This window comes from Hemicordylus capensis, chromosome 6 (assembly GCF_027244095.1).
Source record: "Hemicordylus capensis ecotype Gifberg chromosome 6, rHemCap1.1.pri, whole genome shotgun sequence".
Taxonomy (NCBI): domain Eukaryota; kingdom Metazoa; phylum Chordata; class Lepidosauria; order Squamata; family Cordylidae; genus Hemicordylus; species Hemicordylus capensis.
In genome coordinates, this window is record NC_069662.1 from 20,429,642 (window position 1) to 20,449,955 (window position 20,314).

Sequence of the window (20,314 nt, forward strand, 5' to 3'; positions counted from 1 at the left end):
AAATCCTGCTTTCTAACACAAATAGGAAAAAGCCTACTGACAAAACTGTGTTTACACTGCCCTTCTAAAGGCAGAAAGTGATGGGTCGAGTTTACTTCTCTTGGCCATCCCTGGGATGGCATCAGAAGAAGCCCTTTCCATCTGCCATACATTCAGTGATGGGAGGACTTCAAGTATGGGCCACCAGGGTTCCCTCTAATTGTTTTCATTTGGGCCTTCCCGATTCAACCTGAGTGGGATCTAAAATTAACTGAGCAGACATCAAAAGGTTTGTGTGTGCACATACATGCACATCCCTTAGAGGGAACATTGACCACGATCTTTGCTAACACATACACAGCAGTACCTACAAACACCCCTAAAAATTGGCATCCATGCATCCCTTCATATACTAGAATTCTGTATTCCCCTAGATGCCCATATGTAACCAGAGAATGGTCACAATCCTACCAAATCCTGTTGATTTCCGTGAGAATGACTGGGGTATCACTTTAACTCTTCCATGAGATCAATAGGACCAAAATGATTTAGCTGTTGCTGGAATATGCCCTTTGTTATTACCTGGGTTTATGAAATGTATTTATTTCAAACCTTTGATACCCAGCCAGCTAACCAGCAGATTCTTGTGGTGACTTTCAGAGTGCAATAAAATTGATTTATAATTTTTAAAAAGTTTCATATTATGTTCAATTCCACCAACATTCCAAGATAATGTTTTTATCTTGTTATGAACCACCCAGAGACGTAAGTAAATAAATAAATAAATAACCTCACAAGAAAGCACCTCAGTTCAGATGTAAACAGTATGCCAGTTTATTGAAATCTATTCAATTAATTGATCAATTATTCAAAAGTAGAATTTCTTGCTGCTTAAAGTGGCAAAAGATCATATGCAATTCAAATGTTTGATCAGTTATTTAATGGATTGGTAGGGTTACCTGGGCTGAGAGAGTGTGGGGTGCTGGGCAAGGTCTGGGGAAATTGTCCTAAACTACCTTGCTTGAAAAATGTCTAATGCCAAATCTGTGCCAGAAAGAGTTTTCTCCCAGTGTACCTCACAATGCTTGTGATCTACTGTTCTTTGAAGCAAAAACAAAAACAAAAAAAAACATTAGACATTTTTCAAGCAAGGTAGTTTACAAGGAGAATGGAACCAATGCATTATTGCCACCGAGGAAGACCAAGAACTAGCTGATGTGTTTGGCTTCAACTAAGTTACTTCATATTCTCTTCCTTGGCCATCATTAGTCTGGTGGATATTTTAAGATCTTGAGAGTATCCCTTCTCAATTACCAGCAAGCCTGCAGCCAACTATTTTTATAAGGGCTCTATTGAATTGTCACATGCACCTCCATACACACACACACACACACACACATATGCACGCATACTTTTAAAATAGAATAGAATCCTCTGGGGGTTTTGGAGAAAGGTTAGAAATTTGTTAAAAATTGCCCAGTTGCCCATTTCATTTATGGATTGGATGGGAGGTACCAACCATCATGCCCTACCACCCAACCCACTTTGGTGTCCCTAAGCACTACCCATGGAGAACAATGGGATGTTTGAATTCTCCATTGTTCCCTATGGCAAAAAAAAAAAGCTGCATTCACAGAGTGCACACAAGATTTGCAACGTATTTTACAATGTATTGTGTGATCCTGCCTTGCAAAACACTGCAATTAGAAGCACACAATGAAGGGGAATTTGTCCCTCCCTACACAGAAGATGTTTCTTCTCAAACACAGTCCAAAAATGGGCAAAAAAGAATCACTGACCCAGAATCCAGTCCACTGCCAGCCACGGTGCCTGCTCTGTAGTAACATCATTGGCACTAATTGCTCTCTCACACACCATTATGACTCCTTTCTTCAGCATTGCAATAGCTGCCACAGCAGCATTCTTAGCAATAAGCATAGTCATAAGCTCAACTAGAGCAACATCTTCAGCCACATTTTGACTGAGTACACCTTGCAATGCAATGCAGATTGCAGAGCAGACCAGAGCACTGAGTGAAGCACAAGTTAGTCTCAAGGCCAGAACATAGAAAAATAGAAAGCTGCCATATAGCTACAGACCATAGGACCATCTAGCTCAGTATTGTCTGCACAGACTGGCAGCAGTTTACCCAAGGTTGCAGGCAGAAGTCTCTCTCAGCCCTATCTTGGAGATGCCAGGGAGGGAACTTGGAACCTTCTACTCTTCCCAGAGTGGCTCCATCCCCTAAAGGAAATATCTTACAGTGCTCACACATGATGTCTCCCATTCATATGGGTGGACACTCCTTAGCAAAAGAGACAAGTCATCCTTGCTACCACATGACATGGATCTCATCTCACAGCAATCACCAAGAAAATGCTACACACACACACACACACACACACACACACACACACACACACAGAGTCAGAGAGCTGCCACTGTCCATTTCTCACCACAACACTATTTCACAAACAAACCAAACAAACCACAATTCAAGGAAGGCAAGCACCCAAGTTCTGCCTTTGTCAATCTGAGATCCAGCAAAACCAGACAGTTAATACAGTAGCAGTAGCACATCATATTATACTCAGTGCTGAGAAAAGAAAACTACAAAATCAAACCTTCTTTGTTTCCTTCCTTCCTCCTCTCCTGATGCATCCCTTCCTCCCCACAGCCAATGGGAGCACAGTTGTCCATGACAACACTTGATCTGTATGATAACAAGCCAACCAAGAAGCAAAGAGATTGCAAGCCCTTTGGAAGCCAGTGCCAGAAAACCAATCAGCAAGGGGAAAACAGCCCACCCAAATGGTGCTCAAAACTTGAAACATTTTGAGTTCAAAATTGGGTCATTTTGTTTCAAGTTCATCCTTTATTTTAAGGGCATTTTGTTTCAAGCTCAAAATATTTTGCATATCCTTACTGGCTCCTCCCTGCTGTATTCTTGATGAGCACCCACAGCTGTAAGCCATGTTGTGTGAGGTTTTAAGGAAAGGGCTGAAGGGAGCCTGTCTGGAATAAAAAGAAATTCAGCTGGGGGCCAGGTACCACATCCCAAAGCTCTAAGACCATGGGAACAGGCCTGTCCCTGCTCTGGGATGCAATAATGATCTGAGCAGTTTTGCATTTGTTCCACATATGTTGTGGCTTTGGAAGGCAATATCTGAATAACAGACGATCTTTTGTGCTGACTGAGAGAGAGCACCTTCTGAAAGACTCATAGTCTGTGATTGGATAGTAGACATCAGTTTCCTGTAGCTTCTGATGTAATCTTGGTGCTCACAGAAAACAGAACAGAAAACAGAACAAGGGAGACTGAAGTACCAATCTCCTCTGAAGGACCCCAACCAGAGGCTGCATCATGAAGCTTGCTCTCTCCATCCTCTTTTTTGCGTGAGAATCAGAAAAGCCAAGGAGTAACCAGAACTGGGAGAGGCCATTTCCCAAAAGGAGTGTGTGTGAAAGAGTGATAGAGAGATGTGGGGTGCAGTGTTCCCTCTAAGGTGGATCCCCAGATGTTGTTGACTACAACTCCCACAATCCCCAAGCAAAAGCCATTGCAGACAGGGAGTCTGGGAGTTGTAGTCAACATCTGGGCATTCCTCTTAAACGGATGGTGGGATGTTTGATTGCTGAAATTTCCAGGGGCTAGCTAAGGGAGAGGGGGCCTGTGTTCACCCGTCTCTCTGGTGGCCCCTAAGAGTTAAGGAGATAATGAAGAAGATAGGGAGTGGTGGTGCTGGGGGGTCCTCGGGAGCTTGGGAGTTCTTTGTATTATAGCTACACCCCTGAATAAGCCTTGTCTGTATGGGGTATGTGTGTGTGGAGAAACAGATGCTGTGGTGTTCTGTCAGGGGTCTTTTTGCAATGGGGCCCACTCAGTAATATGCTCTTTTCTCTTCCCAGCTTTCTTTCTGGAGGAAATGGTCATCAAAGGTAAGCATAGCCCAAGGCTACATGGGACAGTAGCACAGTGCCCAGTGAGGCAGTTTGCTAGGTTTCCACAGACTGCTAGGAACACAGGAACATAGGAAGCTGCCACATAGTGAGTCAGATCATTGGTCTATCTAGCTCAGTATTGTCTTCACAGACTGGCTGCAGCTTCTCCAAGGTTGCAGACAGGAATCTCTCTCAGCCCTATCTTGGAGAAGCCAAGGAGGGAACTTGAAAACTTCTGCTCTTCCCAGAGCGGCTCCATGCCCTGAGGGGAATATCTTGCAGTGCTCACACATCAAGTCTCCCATTCATATGCAACCAGGGCAGATCCTGCTTAACTAAGGGGACAAGTCATGCTTGCTACCACAAGACTAGCTCTCCTCCCTTGCACTGCCTTGAGCCATTTTTTGGAAGGGTGTTATATAAATCAAATTAATAAATAAAATAATTGTAGGGGAGGGGAATTCTGGCAATTTGGGTACCACTGGAGAAAGAAAGTCAATTCTGACTTTCTTTGACTTCAACTCTGGAGGAATATTTTGCAAAAAGCAAAACACAAGACAGTCACAAACTTACCTACCAGATAGAATAAAAAGAACACATGTGATTCTAACCTCGGTTTTGTTTTTCTGAAATCCTCCCTCCCTATGCCACTCTGAATGGAGTTTTTGTTTTGTTTTGTTATTTATAGAGTTTCTCTGTCTCAAGAAACCCTGTTAGATAGTTGAACATTTTGACAAGAATGTGAAGAAGAGTTCAAAACTGAAGATGTTATGCTGTTAATTTTCCCCTCCTTTCTCTCACTCTTTATATTTGGGCCTGTGTGGTATAGCCAGGAATCAGAATGAAGGCTGAGGATATGGAGCAGACCTGATGAAATCTAGATTAAACCAAACTACCTTAGGACTACTTCATGGCTCAGGAGAGTGGCAAACAGAATGAAATTGGTCCTTCCTGCCATGCTTTATCATTCATCCCAACACAAATGTGCATCCCTAAGACTAGTAATATTGATCTCACTTGCAGGATTTCTGAGATTCCATATATGCAATACTTTGAAACTCAGAAACATTTAAATAACTGCAAAGTGGGGTTTTAAAAAAAATTATTTTACTATCAGGGGACTGCCAGGAAACAAAATGTAAGATTTCCTGAACTCTTCAGAAGAAGAACACAGCATAATTGTAGGAGGAGGGAAGTTGGTCTTGTGTAACAGAGTATAAATTGTCTCCTTTGCCAAGTAGGATCTGTCTTGGTTTGCATTTGGATGGATAATTACATGTTAGTTCTGCAAGATATTCCCCTTAGGGGATGGGGCCATAGCTCAGTGGAAGAGCATCTATATGTGTCCATGCAGAAGGTCTCAGGTTCACTCCCTGGCATCTCTAGGTAGGGCTGCAAGATATTCCTGCCTGAAATCTTGAGGCTTCCCCAACCTGCGGCCCTCTAGATGTTGCTGAACTATAACTCCCAGCATCCCTAGCCACAATTTATTGCAGTTTGGAGAATTCTGGTGTAGACAATACTGCACTAGATTGACCATCCATCTGACTCAGTATAAGGCAGTTTCCTGTCTTCCTATGTTCCAATATTGACTATATTCGACTAAAGCAAAAACATTTTATTTGAAGAAGAGAAAAATATAGAGTAATAAGAAATCTGGCAATGTATATGGGCGACTTTATTGATAAACTGGTTGCATTTTATGTTTTGACTTGTTCACAGAAGAATTCTATTCCTTCTGATGTTGAAATATAAAACCAGACATGGGATTTCAATTGCAATTTCTCTCTGCATCCAATATATGATTTTTATTCTTGTTTCCTTACTTGTTTAATATTCTTGTTTCCTTACTCATCCATAAGGCTTCTCCCTGCTCCTTTCATCTACATAGAACCTTGGAAAACTTGGGGTGAAGTCTCTCTAGGAGGAAGTGCCACCATTATCTGTGACAGTCATATCCACTCACAGGAACTGGATTTCTTTCTGGAGAAAGACGGCCAGAATGAAAGGATTGCCACAATCCACTGCAGAAAAGAAGCTACTTTTTCCATTACGAATGTGAGCAGGGAACATGGAGGGATCTATACTTGTTCCTATCATCTCTTGAACCAGTCCATGTCAAACCGCAGCATGCCTGTGCATCTTCTGATAAAAGGTAAGAGGCTCAGTTCAAAATCCATCTTCAGAGAAGCAAAGGTGGGCAGAAGGTGCATGCCTTCATATTCTGCTTGTGGGCTTCACAGAGGCATCTGGTGTGCCACTGTGGGAAACAAGGTTCTGGGTTAGATAGGCTTTGGCCTGATCCAGAAAAGCTCTTCATATTGTCTGAAGTTCATCTGAACATCTCAGAGGGTCTATTGAGGCCATGATTGCCTGGTTTAGAATTTTCAGCAGGTGTTTTGGTCTGCTGCGGGAGGTAAAATAAGTGCTGAGGATCAGGTGCAACCTTCCTTGCATCAATGCAGCATCATGAATCAAAGTGTTGCAGCATAGGAGCAATGAGTCCAGAATATTTCCCCAGTATAGATGGCACCAATATATCTCATTCATAAAGGATTAAAGGGCATAAATAATTCTTTTCAAAAGCCATACAAACCAAGTGATGCTGTTGAAATTCTGAACCTGGAAATTAGGAGTGTTCTTTCCTCAGTTTAGAATTTACAGGCTGCTTTGGAACTGAGCTGAAGTTTCTCTGACATTCAGGCTCAATTCATAATTTCTTTAACCTCCGCACTATCCCTCCCTCTCCTTTCCCACTCAAGCTTATCTGGCAGACAGTGGCAGCCCAAGACCACTGCATCCCTGGGACAGGATGCCAAATGCTATCTCCCTCCAATGCACTCACCTTCCCTCACTTTATTTTTCCATACCCGGCAGGCACACACACACACACACACACACACACATACACACACACACGTCATTCACACAATCAAAAGTTGTGTCCTACCTGGGTTTGGGAGCTGTGTGTGTTCCCAGTTTTAGGTTGAGTGGAAGCAAGGTACGAGGAAAACCTGGGTAGAAGTGATTGTGCGGAAGCAAGGTTGGAGGAAAAGCTACCCAGGTTTTCCTCCTTTGCTTCCACACAATCACTTCTACCCAGGTTTTTCTCCTCCACACAACCAAAAATTGGGAGCATACACAGCTCCCAAACCCAGGTAGAACAGTTTTTGATTGTGTGAATGACCTCACTGTGTCTCCAGTACTCTTTTTCCTTTTCAACATTTCCGCTTCTGGTCCAATTTCCTTTTCAGAACAAGTGTTGGGGAATGGCAGTTGCGAGACAGGAGAAAGCAAGGAAACTTACCCCAAATACTGGGAGAGCTCAGCCTGTGTGTTTTGTGCCATTCCCACTACCTCACCTTGTAGCCAATGATGGGCTTAATAGGGATGATTGTAGGCTAAAATGGACCCAGAAGGGAAGAGCGTCCAACTGTGTCCAACACAAGAGTGTCCAACGCAAATACCTTGGAAAGAGGAAAGGAGCAGGGAGAGAAAAATGACACAGCAACAACAAATAAAGACAGAAGAAACGTGTGTGTGTGTGTGTGTGTGTGTGTGTGTGTGGATTCCAAAGGTACTGATGAATTTTGATCAGTTGATTTATTCAGTATTGCTGACCATATAAGATATGGTCTCTTCAGTTTACCCTGAAAACTGGCCTGGCTGCTGCATTTTGCACCAATTGCTGTTTCTGGACTATGTACAAAGGCAAGCCCACTTCCACTCGCCATTCACTCATGGTTAATGGCAAGTGGAGGAAGAAATGTTCTGGGGATTCAAAACCACCTACTCGAAGTCAGCTGCAGAGACGTTGTCTGAAGTGAAAAACCTTTTGTCACCAGAAAGGTATGAGTGAATGAGTGGTGTGCTGCTTGTTACCTACTACTGCCATAAGAAAAATGGAATTCTTGATCCTGGGTGATAGAGCTCTTGACGGTCAGTCAGAAACCTGAAGCCCTCCTATTTCTCACAGAACAGAAGAGAGCATGAGAAATGCAAAGCCGGAGACCTTAATAAAAATTGGAAGGCAGGTCATAAAACCTAAGAGTAAGAAACTGAATTATTGCTGTCCATTTTTGCCTCAGAATCCAATGGATAAGTATCAGGCAGAGCTTTGGGATGGGGAGCAGCTTCTTTACCCCACCCACTCCCAATTTTCCTTGTTTAAATTACAACATAAAATTGTGCATGAGGGAAAACATACCATATTTCTCTGTAGGCCAAATAGCAACCCAAATAGCAATCTTGAGGAGCAATTTAGGTTTAGAGAAGGGTTAAGCTACACATCCTCCAGAGCGGCATCTAATCTGAGGATCCCATGGCTGCTTTGATCTGGAGAACGACTTGCTGTAGATCCTGTTAACAGATCCTGTCCTTCCCAGTTTGGCCTTCAGCTTTGGATCTACAGTTCTATGTGCCTTTAGATCGGGCCAGAACCCCATGGGTTGCTCTGATGGGGCTCCAGTTGTTTGACCTACTGTCTCATCATAGATGGAAACGGAATTCTTATTAATATGAGTGCAAGTCTATTTTGATCTCAAATACTTATTTTAAAGCTTGCAATGGCTGCCATGAAGATGGTAGTGGTTAGATGGCTGGATGAATGAGAGCTCTGATAACATGATTTCTGCCCATTCTAGGGATGGCCAAATCTTTTTGATTCTGCTCGAACTCTGCATATTGCCCTTTTCTTTGATTTCTGGCCCTCTCTGTTGCCAAAAATGCATATTTCTTCATATTTCTTCATTTAGCGTATTTCCACCCCAAATTTCCTTAAATGTATTTCCTTAAAAACAGCCAGTGCAATAATACTTGCAGAGGATGTAATTTAAATACATGTTTTAAGGTAGACATACAGAACGCATAAAATCTGTAGACATTTTTCTACCTTATACAATCTGATCTGTTGGGGAAGGATCTGGAGCTGTCCGTTGCCTTGTGGATTTTGGCAAGATTGGAAGTCAGTAACATCCCTTTTCCTTCCCTGATTTCCAAAGATCCACTATCTTTGATGCGGAAACCAGTGTACTCCCTTGATTTGTCCAACAAAAAAAGTGTGCTTGAGTTAAGTTGGGCCAGTGATTGTAATGACCAAAGGCTGTTTCCTAAAGGCATGTTCATCACTTGATTATTCAGGTTTCAAATAATGAATCCCATGTGTGAATTTCAACGCAATTTAATGGAACTCATGCACACATTCAGCTGCCATTTATTAAATATAGAGGCTATTCACACCAACAGCCAAGCCTGGCTTGGGCTGTTCCTATGGAGCACAGAATTGCTCTCAAATCTGGCATTCACAATCATCGCAAGCCTGACTCTATAACCCGGTGTTTAGCCAAGTTTAAATGAACCTGAGGTTTGTTTAACCTTGGCAGGCAATTGTGAGAACTATTGGTATGGCCTCCATACACACAGGTATGGAGGCAATTTTTGTAGCCTCTGTGCATGCACAGAGGCCATTGGCATCACCACACGATTTGTGTCTGTGTGGCACGGGTTATACGGAGTCTATTACCCATGTTTTAAAATATTGAGGCTTTACACACGGTCCAAGGCTGGGAGGCTTGTTATAGCCTCCCAGTCAGGGGTCTACTCGTGAGTCACCACAGCACAGCATCTCAAGATCTTGCAAATGGGGTTAGTGAAGCACTCACTCTGCTAACCTTGTTTAAGGGGAGGACAACTTTGGTGGGCTAGCCGCTGTGGAACCACTGGGCTTGCCCATGAACCCAGAGGTTCTCATGATGGGGAAAAACCGGGCTGGGCTCCCTTAGCCCAGTTTCCCTCCACTGTGAGAATAGCCTCTTAGTTTATCTTACAGAGATATCCGCCTTGCTATGATTGAACCATCGATAAAGAATATGCCAGGTAGATCGGATGAGTGTTACGTTTCTTTCCTTCTGGCAGACCAGCATGCACCAATCACAGCTGGGGCAGCCCGATTGAGAGCCGCGGCATGTAAGCTGAGACGGGAGTTAGTTGGCTAATTGATAACTGAGATTCCTGTATGTATGTTATGATGTTTTCCCCACCCAGCTCTGTTGTTTTGATTTTGATTTTTAACTGCTGGTCGTTGACTGTATTAAAGAGAGACTGTAATAAAGGAGAGTCATTGTAATAAACGAGAGCCAGCGTGGTGTAGTGGCTAGAGTGCTGGACTAGGACCAGGGAGACCCGAGTTCAAATCCCCATTCAGCCATGAGACTTGCTGGGTGACTCTGGGCCAGTCACTTCTTTCTCAGCCTAACCTACTTCACACAGTTGTTGTTGTGAGGAGAAACTTAAGTATGTAGTACACCGCTCTGGGCTCCTTGGAGAAAGAGCGGGATATAAAATGTAATAAATAAGTAAGTAAATAAATAAAATTTCATTCATTCAAATGATGAGCTGGTGATGGAGGTGGAGGTGAGTGAGGCACTTCTAGCACAGAGCGGCAACTTCTGTGGCCACCACTTTACTAGCTGGATGGCTTGCTTTCTCGCTGTCTTCTTCCCATGTACGATCCTTTTGGTGGAAGACATGGGGGAAAGAAAGCTCAATAGAAACCCCTCCAGCTAGCAAAACATTGCAGAGCAAGGAGACTGAGCTTTAAATATACCCATTTGACAAGCAAGGGCACAGTGGAGCTAGGAATGGGACAAGAATATATACCCAAACCCTTTGAATGGGGAAAGATCTCAGAAGTCTGCAATAGCAATACGACAACATCCACATCTGAATGCCAAGTTTGATTCCTACAGTTTCAAAGATCAGCTCACAGTCGTATCTTCTTGCAGGCTGCAAAATGGCTCCCACCGCGGGGCATGGATGGAGGGTGTTGCACCTCCTGCACTAAGTTGTCTTTCTTTTGCTCACAGATCCTGATCTCCCCAGACCCAGTATCTCTCTCAGCCCTAGCAACGTGGCATTTCTGGGAAACAACATTACCATTCGGTGCTGGGTGAATGATCTGAACAAGAAGATCTTTATCTATCTCTATCAGACTGATGCATATTGGATGAAGCTGAAACAGAGATCAGAAGAGTCACATGCTGCTGTTGCCATGTTCACCATCTTCAATGTGGGATGGCATGATGGAGGGAGATACCACTGCAGAATCAAACCCCCATCAGATTTTTTCATATCATACTCGAGCAGTGATGTGGAGTTGCTAGTAGTAGGTAACGGTCTTGATTCAGCATCCCCCAGACTACAGTCCTTGGGGGCTCAGCTTGGCATGCCTTTGTCATCTGGCCTGACTTGAGCGTTACCTTAAGCACAATGGCTGCCATCCTGGCTAACGAAGTGTTGGTGCAGCAGGGTTGCACTCCAGACTAAGGAACAATGGTCTCCCCTTCCTTCTACAGCTGCCTGTGCCACTCAACAATATATGTCCCTCAGCCTCAAAGACACCATTTCAGGTTGCACAGACAGAAAGAAGGGGAGATTTTTCTTTTCTCAATCTGGACTCTTGGTGTGGAACGCAACGCTGCTGCACTGTGCTTTGTCGTTGAGGATGTCAACCAACTTTGACTTCATAGGTGGCACACAAGCTGAGCAGATTCCAGCTTCTGAAGGGAGTCTAGCCTACCTCACAGGGTTGTTGTGATGTTAAATATAACCATGTATACTGCTTTGGGATCTATAGAGGAAGAGTGGGATAGAAAGGTGTAAAAAGGGGGAAAGGCTATTCCCAGGTCATTTGCCCTACCCAGCTCCATGGTGCCACTTCTCCAACAGTGTGCATGTTGTGATTATAGGAGGGCACAGAAAAGGCTTAAAATGGGACATTAGGTACCATCAGCTTCCTGGGAACCCTAAATTTCAATTTGAAAAAATAAAAGCCTCCGCTCTTTACGGCTGTGAATATCTGCTTGAAAGTGTGGGGGCTTTGCCTGATGAAGTCCCTAGGTCAGGGATTCTCAACGTTGGGTCCCCAGATGTTATTGGACTTCATCTCCCATAATCCCCAACCAAAGGCCACTGGGGCTGGGAATTATGGGAGTTGAAGTCCAATAACATCTGGGGACCCAACGTTGAGAATCCCTGCCCTAGGTCAGGCCTGCTCAACTTAGGCCTCCCAGATGTTTTTTGGACTACAACTCCCATAATCCCCAGCCACACAGGCCAATAGCCAGGGATTATGGGAGTTGTAGGCCAGCATCTGCAGGTGGGCCAAAGTTGAGCAGCCCTGCAGAGGAGTGGGGAAAAGGAGGTAGCAAGCCTCTGGTGGCCCCCAGAAGTGCTCAGAGTCACGGCGGCCTGAGGACATTTATCCCCCTTTGCTCCATGGTAGCCGTACGCTTGGGCTGCATGATATACGAACTGCTGTTCTAACGGAAAGGGGGGGAAAGTGAACATCAGGAGCAATTTGTAAAAGCTGGAAATGGCATATTTTTAGGGAAGCTAAAGGGGGAAAAGGAAAGAGAGGAAAACCAGAGGGGGCCCTGGATCCAGACTTAGGCCTCCCTGTCTACCTCCTGATCTCTAGGATGGCTACTCCAGTCACTCTGCTCCTGCCTCCTGTCTTTGTGCAGCAACATGTCAAAATTGGATTGTGAAAAACAACAACAAGCAGTGTGACCCTCTTCTTCTGCATGCTTGTGATTGAGGAAAGCAGAAAGTGAGGCTGTTCTCATGATCGGCTAAAATCGGGCTAGGGGAGCTTGGCCGATTTTAGCAGAACGTGAAAACCACCAGGCTTGCCTGCGGCCAAGGGTAACCCACTTACGAAGCTCTCCCCTTAGCCCAGGTTAGCGGAGCAAGTGCTCTGCTAACCGGGGTTTCCGGATAATGTGTTGCCGTGGCGCGGCTCCACGCCATGGCAACTCACGAGGAGACCCCCGACCGGGAGGCTAAAAATCAGCCTCCCGGCTTGGGGGTCTCTCCAGCATGCTCTGTGTGCCTGCGCAGAGCATGCTGGAACTTCTGGGGGCCACACAGCCCCTTAATTCCCAAGCCCCCACTGGCTCCGTGACAGAAGTCGTGTGGCCAGCCGATCCGGCCGCCCAGGGCTTCCCCTCTGGTTGTCTGTGGGGGGAGCACGCTAAGCCTGCTCTTTCCGTAAACCCATTCTGGGCGAGTCTCGCCAATCATGAGACCCGCCTCAGTGTGTTGAGTCCCCAGCAATGTGGTAGTTATCACTGTCATCCCATCTGTTTCCTTGTACAGAATCTTACTTAGAGAAACCCACCATCTACCTGCAGCCCATGGAGGTGGTTGCCCTTGGGGGGAAGGTCACTGTCCATTGCAGAAGCAAATACCAAGCGGAGACCTACTATTTCCAAAAGCCTGTAAACCCTGCACCTCCCCTTTTCATGGTGACTGATAGAGCCACGGACAACTTCCTCGTCATCAGCAATGCAAGCCAGGAGGACAGCGGGAGATACCGATGCAGTTATAGCCCCAGCCTGGACAATTTATCCTATAAATATTTTCTCTCAGAGCCCAGCGACCCTGTGGAGTTGCTGATTGCAGGTAAAGAGAAAAGCCTGCATGCACCTCCCCAGCCCTGTGTCTTTGTCTTCGGTTCCTGCTTGGGTAGAACTGGAGCTTCAGTGATTGCAGGGTGTTGTTAGGAGCAAAGCAGATTACACAGGGCAGTCACTGGGAGAGATCAATAGAGAGGAGAGCTGGTCTTGTGGCAGCAAGCATGACTTAGCTAAGCAGGGTCCACCCTGGTTGCCTATGAACGGGAGACTAGAAGTGTGAGCACTGTAAGATACTCCCCTCAGGGGATGGAGCCGCTCTGGGAAGAGTAGAAGAAAGGTTCCATGGTTCCCTCCCTGGCAGCATCTCCAAGATAGGGCTGATGCTGCAACCTTGGAGAAGCTGCTGCCAGTCTGTGAAGACAATACTGAGCTAGATGGACCAATGGTCTGACTCAGTATGTGTCAGCTTCCTATGTTCCTAAGGCAAAATCTCGATTTTCTTGAGGGTAAATATGCTTCATGGGAGGAAACAGTAGCACAAGATCCTAGCCCAGTGTTCTTCATTGCACATCCCACAGGCTGCTGGTGGCCTGCGCTGACCCTGACTTGCTCTCTCCCTCCCCCACTGCCAACAGGGTGTGCACTCTCCCCTGTGCCTTCTGCCATGGGCCTGTGCTTGGCCCAGTGCCCCCACCACCACCACTACTGGAGTGGCCTCTTTAGATCCTGCAGGCTGCTGCCACTCACAGCTGTTATCCAGTGGTGCTGAGAAGCAAGGAGATCATTTGTCCCTGTTTCTCAGCACCCCCGGATAGAGTTGTGAGTGGCAGCAGCCCACAGGAGCAGCAGTGGTGGCCTCATCACCGCCGCTGCCTAAGGAAGACCTGAAGGTGCCTGTCAAGCACGTCTGTGGGTACTCAATGGAGATCATTGCTATTGGACTTGAGATTCATTTCAGAATGTTCTAGGCTGAAGGCTGCATATCTTTGGACTGTGAGAATGTTAGGATCCTGACAGGGATTGCTGGAAAGCAGAGGAGGATTGGACTTAATTGTAGTATCTCTGTGTCCTGCAGATAAGCACATTGCAAACTATATTGGCTGATGATTATTTACAGGACTGGCTTGAGCATTGGCGCTGCCTGAGGGGATGCCAAGACAGGCCTGTGGCTGTAGAAGACACCACTGGCCATGCCCCCTGATGCCCCTGGCATTGACGTGTTATTGTAAAGGGCATGACCAGCATCAGGGCGCAAGAATCTGGGTGGCAGCATTCGGAAGATCAGGCTTCTCACTTCTGGCTGCAACCAGGCGTTGTCCATGGGGCATGAATGAAGCTTGTGGCACCGTATACATATGTTGTCTGTCTTCTGCACACAGATCCTGGTCTAGCTAAGCCCAAAATATCTGTGATACCCGGCAGAATAGCAGTTCTGGGAAGCAACATCACCATTCGGTGCCGGGTCAAAAGTCCAAGTAAGAGCTGCTATCTTCATAAGGCGGGAGATAAGCAGAAATCCCAGATGGCAAAGCCCGTGGGTGACATGGCCAAGTTCTCCATCAGCAGTGTGAGTCGAAGTCATGGAGGGATCTACACCTGTAGCTACAGACCCCCAACAGACTCATTCATCTCCTCCGAGACTAGCAACATTCTGGAGCTGTTGGTTACAGGTAAGGGTTTTGATCCAGCATTCTAGAGACTTATGAGATTGGTGAACTAGCTTGGTAGACCTTTGCTCTCCAGTCTTACTATGAAGTGGATTATGTAGAACAAAAATGTCATAGTAAGTCGCACCCTGGGCCTCACTGATGGCACAAGAGTCAGGAAGGAGGCCTGATATCTGCCTGGAAAGAGAGGATGACATTTCTCATGTCACTGATTCTCTTTTGGGAACACACAGAACAGTTCATTCAACAGGGATCCTTCCCCACAACTGGAGAGATGTTGTGATTGTGTGAGAGGAGCAAAGAAAAAGCCTCAACATGTGAGGTTATGGTTAAAATTACCCTCCCGCAAACCCCAGCTTTCATTTACAAGACGAACAGCAAGTCACTTTATAATCCTTACGGTTTCAAAAAATCTCATAGGAAGTATGAGATTTCTGTATGATCCCCATCACACATTGAGTTCATCTGGAGAGTCCGTCTCCAATTACCACCAGTACGTCTGGTGGCAACTTGGAACCGGGCCTTCTCTGTAGTTGCTCCTGGCCTATGGAATACATTTCTGGCATATATCGGCAGTTTAGGCTCGCTTTTGGCCTTTAAGTGAGCCTTAAAGGCTTACTTGTTTGGTCTAGCCTTCCAAGGTTTTTAAAATTGTTTTAAGTATTTTTAATTGGTTTTAAATGGGGTTAAAATTGTTTTTATATTGTTTTAAGTAGTGTGTTTTAAATGATGTTTGTTTTTATGTGTTTTAAACTAGTTGTGCCCAGAGCCTCTGGATGGGGTGGTTCATAAATCTAATAAATAAAAATAATAAATAAGTGTGTGGGGAGCAATGCCAACATGAAGCTCAGAGGCAAGATGGATGGGAATATGGCATTTCCAGGAGCCATGCTGAATTTTGCAGCACAAATTAAGAAGATGAGCATGGTTATTCTTGCTTTTTAGTGTTATGTGGGGTTTGTGTTATGGTAAGCAGTTATACAGAGCTCTCGTGCCTGTTCCCAAAACATATGAAATGCTAGACCTCCCCTTTGATTTTAGAGAGGCTGTTCCAGTGTAGAAAACTGCAAGGGCGTTTTACAAGTGCATGACTCTGACCATAGACCAGTTAGGAGGCTGCCTTATACTGAGTTACATTACACCATTGGCCCATTGAGGTCTGTATTGCCTTCACTGAGTGGCAGCAACTCTCTCGATTTCCAGGCACGGCTCTTTCCCAGTATCGATACTTAGATCCCATACTTCGATCATTAAGTATGTGTTCTATCACTTAGGTTCAGTTCCTCCCCCATGAAAGGAAATAACAAGCAGTCAAGACACTGGGCTATGGATGAGAAGAACCTCCACTTTTTTCTCAAACTTCCAAGGCCTACATGTCCATCTCTTGAACTCTAGGATCATGGCTGCTTACATGTGAGCTCCTTCATTTCAGCATGAAATTATCAAAGCTTAGTTCTTCATTGCCAGGTCCGGAGGCCAGTGGTGGTCCCCATAAACCCTAAGGGAGGCCATTGTTTATTGGTCCTGTGTGATGCTTCAGCCAAAGCTGAATGCTCTGCAGAGTCTCAAACCAATTGCTTATTCAGACGAAATTCTTAACATTGAGGTTGTAACTGTTCTCTATACAGAGCCTCTTTAATCCTAAACTTCACTATATTTCCTTCAGTAGCCAGGATAAGCAACTTGCTTTGTGTAATTCTTCCTTGATGTTTTTCTTCCATGTGTTTTGCCCAGGCTTTCAATCGATCTTTATTATATTGCATCAATCGATCTTTATTAAATGCTCTTTATACCTTTTTAACAGGAGTCTCCCTGTCTCCCCAATATAAAAGTAACCACAGTCCATACATACAATCTTATACCCTGTTCCCTTAGCTTGGAACCAACCGTCCTCCTTCTCACAAATCAAACAATCCCTCAATCTTACATTTGCTATCATAAAATCTGAACATAACCAAATGCTGTTTTAATGTCATGGGTGCTCTGCAAATTACATTAACTTTCAAACCATGTTTTCTCAAAATATATAACATTCTGTGTATGGAATATTAAGAAGTAAATGAGACAGGCAATAAAATTTATTGGTCAATAAAAGGGTTAATTTTCGAAAAGCCATTCATCATCTCCTCCTCCTCTTCCACCTCCTCCCACCCTCCACACCCCTTTTCTCCTGTCCTTGGATTGGTTATCTAGTTTCAGTTACTGTACTTAATCTCAAGTGCTCCAAGTCCCAGCTACTTGAAACAGAGCATTGATAATGATGTTTGGACATTGAAACGTGTTTGCTTGATTTGTAAGATATTTTATTTGTTTTTATTGTATGCATTAAAGAGGTCTAAGAATTTCGTCTGAAGAATGGGAGTATGTGCATTTCCTCGCCAGTATATCGTCTTATTCAATTGTTTATTGGTCCTGTGTGATGCTTCAGCCAAAATGGAATACTCTGCACAGTCCCCACAGCACCACATGGGGATGACCACTCCCACTGTGCAGTGCTATGCTTTGCCCAGTGCGGGTAGAGCTTCCTTAAGGGAAACGGAGTCCTCTTGAACCCCTGCATCATCTTGGAAGATGTGCATGGAGTGCTGGGAAGTGTACCCTTCCCAGTGCTTTCCCCATAGCACTCGTAAGAGAGGGCTCTCTTGAAGGTCCCTCCCATCACTGAGAAAAACACAGGACTATACAGAGGTCAGCACAATGGGAAATAGCTCTCACATTGAAGGTTTTCTTCTTTCTTTTTCTTTTTCAAAAATGGTCACTCCATGAAAAACAGTGAAGGTCACTGGCTTAGATAGATTTGTATGGTTGTCTGTGAGGGCCAAGTGACAACTGTCACTATCTCCTTCTGAATGCTGGTGACCAAGGAAATTACAAGGTGTCAACAGTCCATAGCGCTGAGGTTAGGGGGTCATCAGTGTCCCATCTCTTTCCCTGCACAGATCCCAGCATCTCAAGACCAACCATCTCCCTGATTCCCACAGAACTGATCATTCTTGGGGGAAATGTTGCTTTCTATTACCAAACCCAAGAAAGGGCTGTGGGATTCTACCTCCAAAAGTCTGGAGAACAGATGTCCCGGCAGCTCATGGAGATCAATGAGACCCTGGCCAAGCTCACCATCAGCAACGTGAGCAGGGAGCATGGAGGAAGATACAGCTGCAGTTATTTTCTTGGCTCAGAACCCTTTTTCACCTCCAAGCCCAGTGAACCTGTGGAGTTGCTGATAATAGGTAAACAGCCTGCCTTTGCATGTACACCCCAACCCCATGCCTCAAATCTTCATTTGGGTTTTCAGTGCACTTTTATATGCAGTTTCTTCTGATAATTGGTAGCAAGGCACTAGGAGATGAATTGTGCAGGGAAGTTTTAAAGACTTCACCCGATTCAAGATGGCAGACACATGAACATATGAGGCACAAGTGGGCTAAAATGTGAGCTGTCTAACCAATTTGAACCAAATTTAGTATAGTTGTGTTGAGTGACACATAGGGACACCACAACTGGATAGTTTGTGATAATGTCTTCCACCCCATTCAAGATGGGGCGCATGAACGTTTGAGGCATACCTGGGCTAACTTATGAACTGCCTAACCACTTTGAACCAAATTTGCTACAGCTGTAGGGAAACATATGGACAGCTCAAGGGCATAGTTTGTAATGATGTCGTCCATCCCAATTCAAGATGGAGGATGCGTGAACATTTAAGGTGCAAGTGGGAACCAATTTGGACCAAATTTGGTACAGTTGTAGGGACGCCTAGGTATACTTCAAAAGCATAGCTTGTGATTATGTCATCCACCCCACTACAAGATGGCAGATGTGTAAATGTTTAAGGCTGAGGTGGGCTAATTTGTGAAGATGATAATTATTTGATGATGATGATGATGGATGATGATGATGATGATTGATGATTATAGTGAAAGGAAAGTAGGCAGATTTGTTCTTATCAGAACAAGCTGTTTTTTCCTTCAAAAAAGCACATTTTTGGAACTTCTGGTTGTGAAGATATGTTTGAAATTCAACAGGCAATACCTGGTTTAATTTCAGAAAGTGGAACAGTTGCTGGAAAAGGTTGCTGATGGGTCAAGTGCCCTTTATTGCCCTCGACATATCTAGGAGAAGCTACGTAAATGATGCAAAGCTATATAAATTGCCATTTAAATTAAGCAAATGAATGATTCACTTATGCAAATCCACTTAATTGCTTGATTTATTCATGCTCATCTATTGAGGACAATGTCCAAGTAACTATTGCAGTGAGAGAGAAAGACCTGGGTGGCTGGAAAAGTATGAAGAGGACTGAACTGAACAGGACCATTAGAGATGCCAGCTTTCCTACAGAGGAATCCAGTTCATTTCCCTTAGTTCATTTTCCATATGTGTATTTTAAAATGGCATACCACTCACCAAGGAGGTTGAATTCTTCTGAAAGACAGAAATTTTAGATTTACCCACATGGTTAATTTAGGCATAAAGAAGTTAGAAAGCGAATTAAACGTAGTTGTCCGTGTTTAGGGAGGAGGAATTCTCTAATTAACCTTCCCACAGGCATTGCCTCAGAGTTGGGGGGCGGGGAAGGAAGTATAGTCACTCCACTCCTTCACCTATCAGCAGAGAAAAAAGCCTGAGCTCCTCTCTGGGAGTTCACCAGACCAACAAACCCCATCCCTGCTGATCCTCTCATCTTTGGCCGCCCCTGCCTTAAATAAAGCCCTACATTTAGGGCACTCCTGCCCACTTCCAGCTTGCTCCTTCTTCCCTGGCCAGGCAAGTGGATTGGCCACCCAATCCCTGGCCTCCAAAGGGGCCTTTCTCCCCAACTCCACCCCCTTTGCTAGCATTTCCACACAAGGCTGCAGCTGTGGAGCTGATATCATCACTCTTCCATCTCCACCATTCTGCTGCCCCTTGGGCTGCACCCGCCCATCCCCCAGCAGCTGTTGCCCGCCTCTCTAAGTCCTCCCTGACTTCTGAAAGGTAATTACTGGGGTTGTCCTGGCATCCGGAGCCCTCTGCTTCTCCTGGCATACAACTCTTTCTCACGGAGGAGGGTAGGAAACCCCGACAGTAGTAATTAAGAATTAACAGGGCCAAAGGGCCTTTTACTGGGTAAGGAGGCCCAGCTAGCAGCAACACTAATGCTACAATGTGCACTTCTGGATCTCAGCTTTTGTTTACTTTTGTTCAGAGGACCAACCAGGAGCCTCACATTTTTGGCTGTGTGGATGGAACTTCTGACACCTTCTGAACTAAGATGTCTTCCTTTTGCCCACAGATCCAGGTCTACCCAGGCCCAGCATCTTCCTGAGC

The 20,314-nt window shown here is 44.9% G+C and overlaps 1 protein-coding gene across 1 annotated transcript; it reads left to right on the forward strand.

Moving 5' to 3' along the window:
- Positions 1–5,851: 5,851 nt before the first annotated feature.
- LOC128330943 (leukocyte immunoglobulin-like receptor subfamily A member 2) lies at positions 5,852–20,312 on the forward strand. The gene is made up of 6 exons (XM_053264312.1): positions 5,852–6,076; positions 10,785–11,087; positions 13,078–13,383; positions 14,717–15,007; positions 17,944–18,131; positions 20,280–20,312. The coding sequence occupies exons 1-6, from the start codon at positions 6,037–6,039 to the stop codon at positions 20,310–20,312; spliced, it is 1,161 nt and encodes a 386-aa protein (XP_053120287.1). The 5' UTR covers positions 5,852–6,036.
- Positions 20,313–20,314: the final 2 nt, after the last annotated feature.

Coding starts and splice junctions, on each gene's coding strand:
- LOC128330943 (XM_053264312.1), top strand. CDS start 6,037: ATGTCAAACCGCAGCATGCCTGTGCATCTTCTGATAAAAG. Junction 6,077..10,784: donor TGTGCATCTTCTGATAAAAG/GTAAGAGGCTCA, acceptor TTTTGCTCACAG/ATCCTGATCTCCCCAGACCC. Junction 11,088..13,077: donor TGTGGAGTTGCTAGTAGTAG/GTAACGGTCTTG, acceptor TTCCTTGTACAG/AATCTTACTTAGAGAAACCC.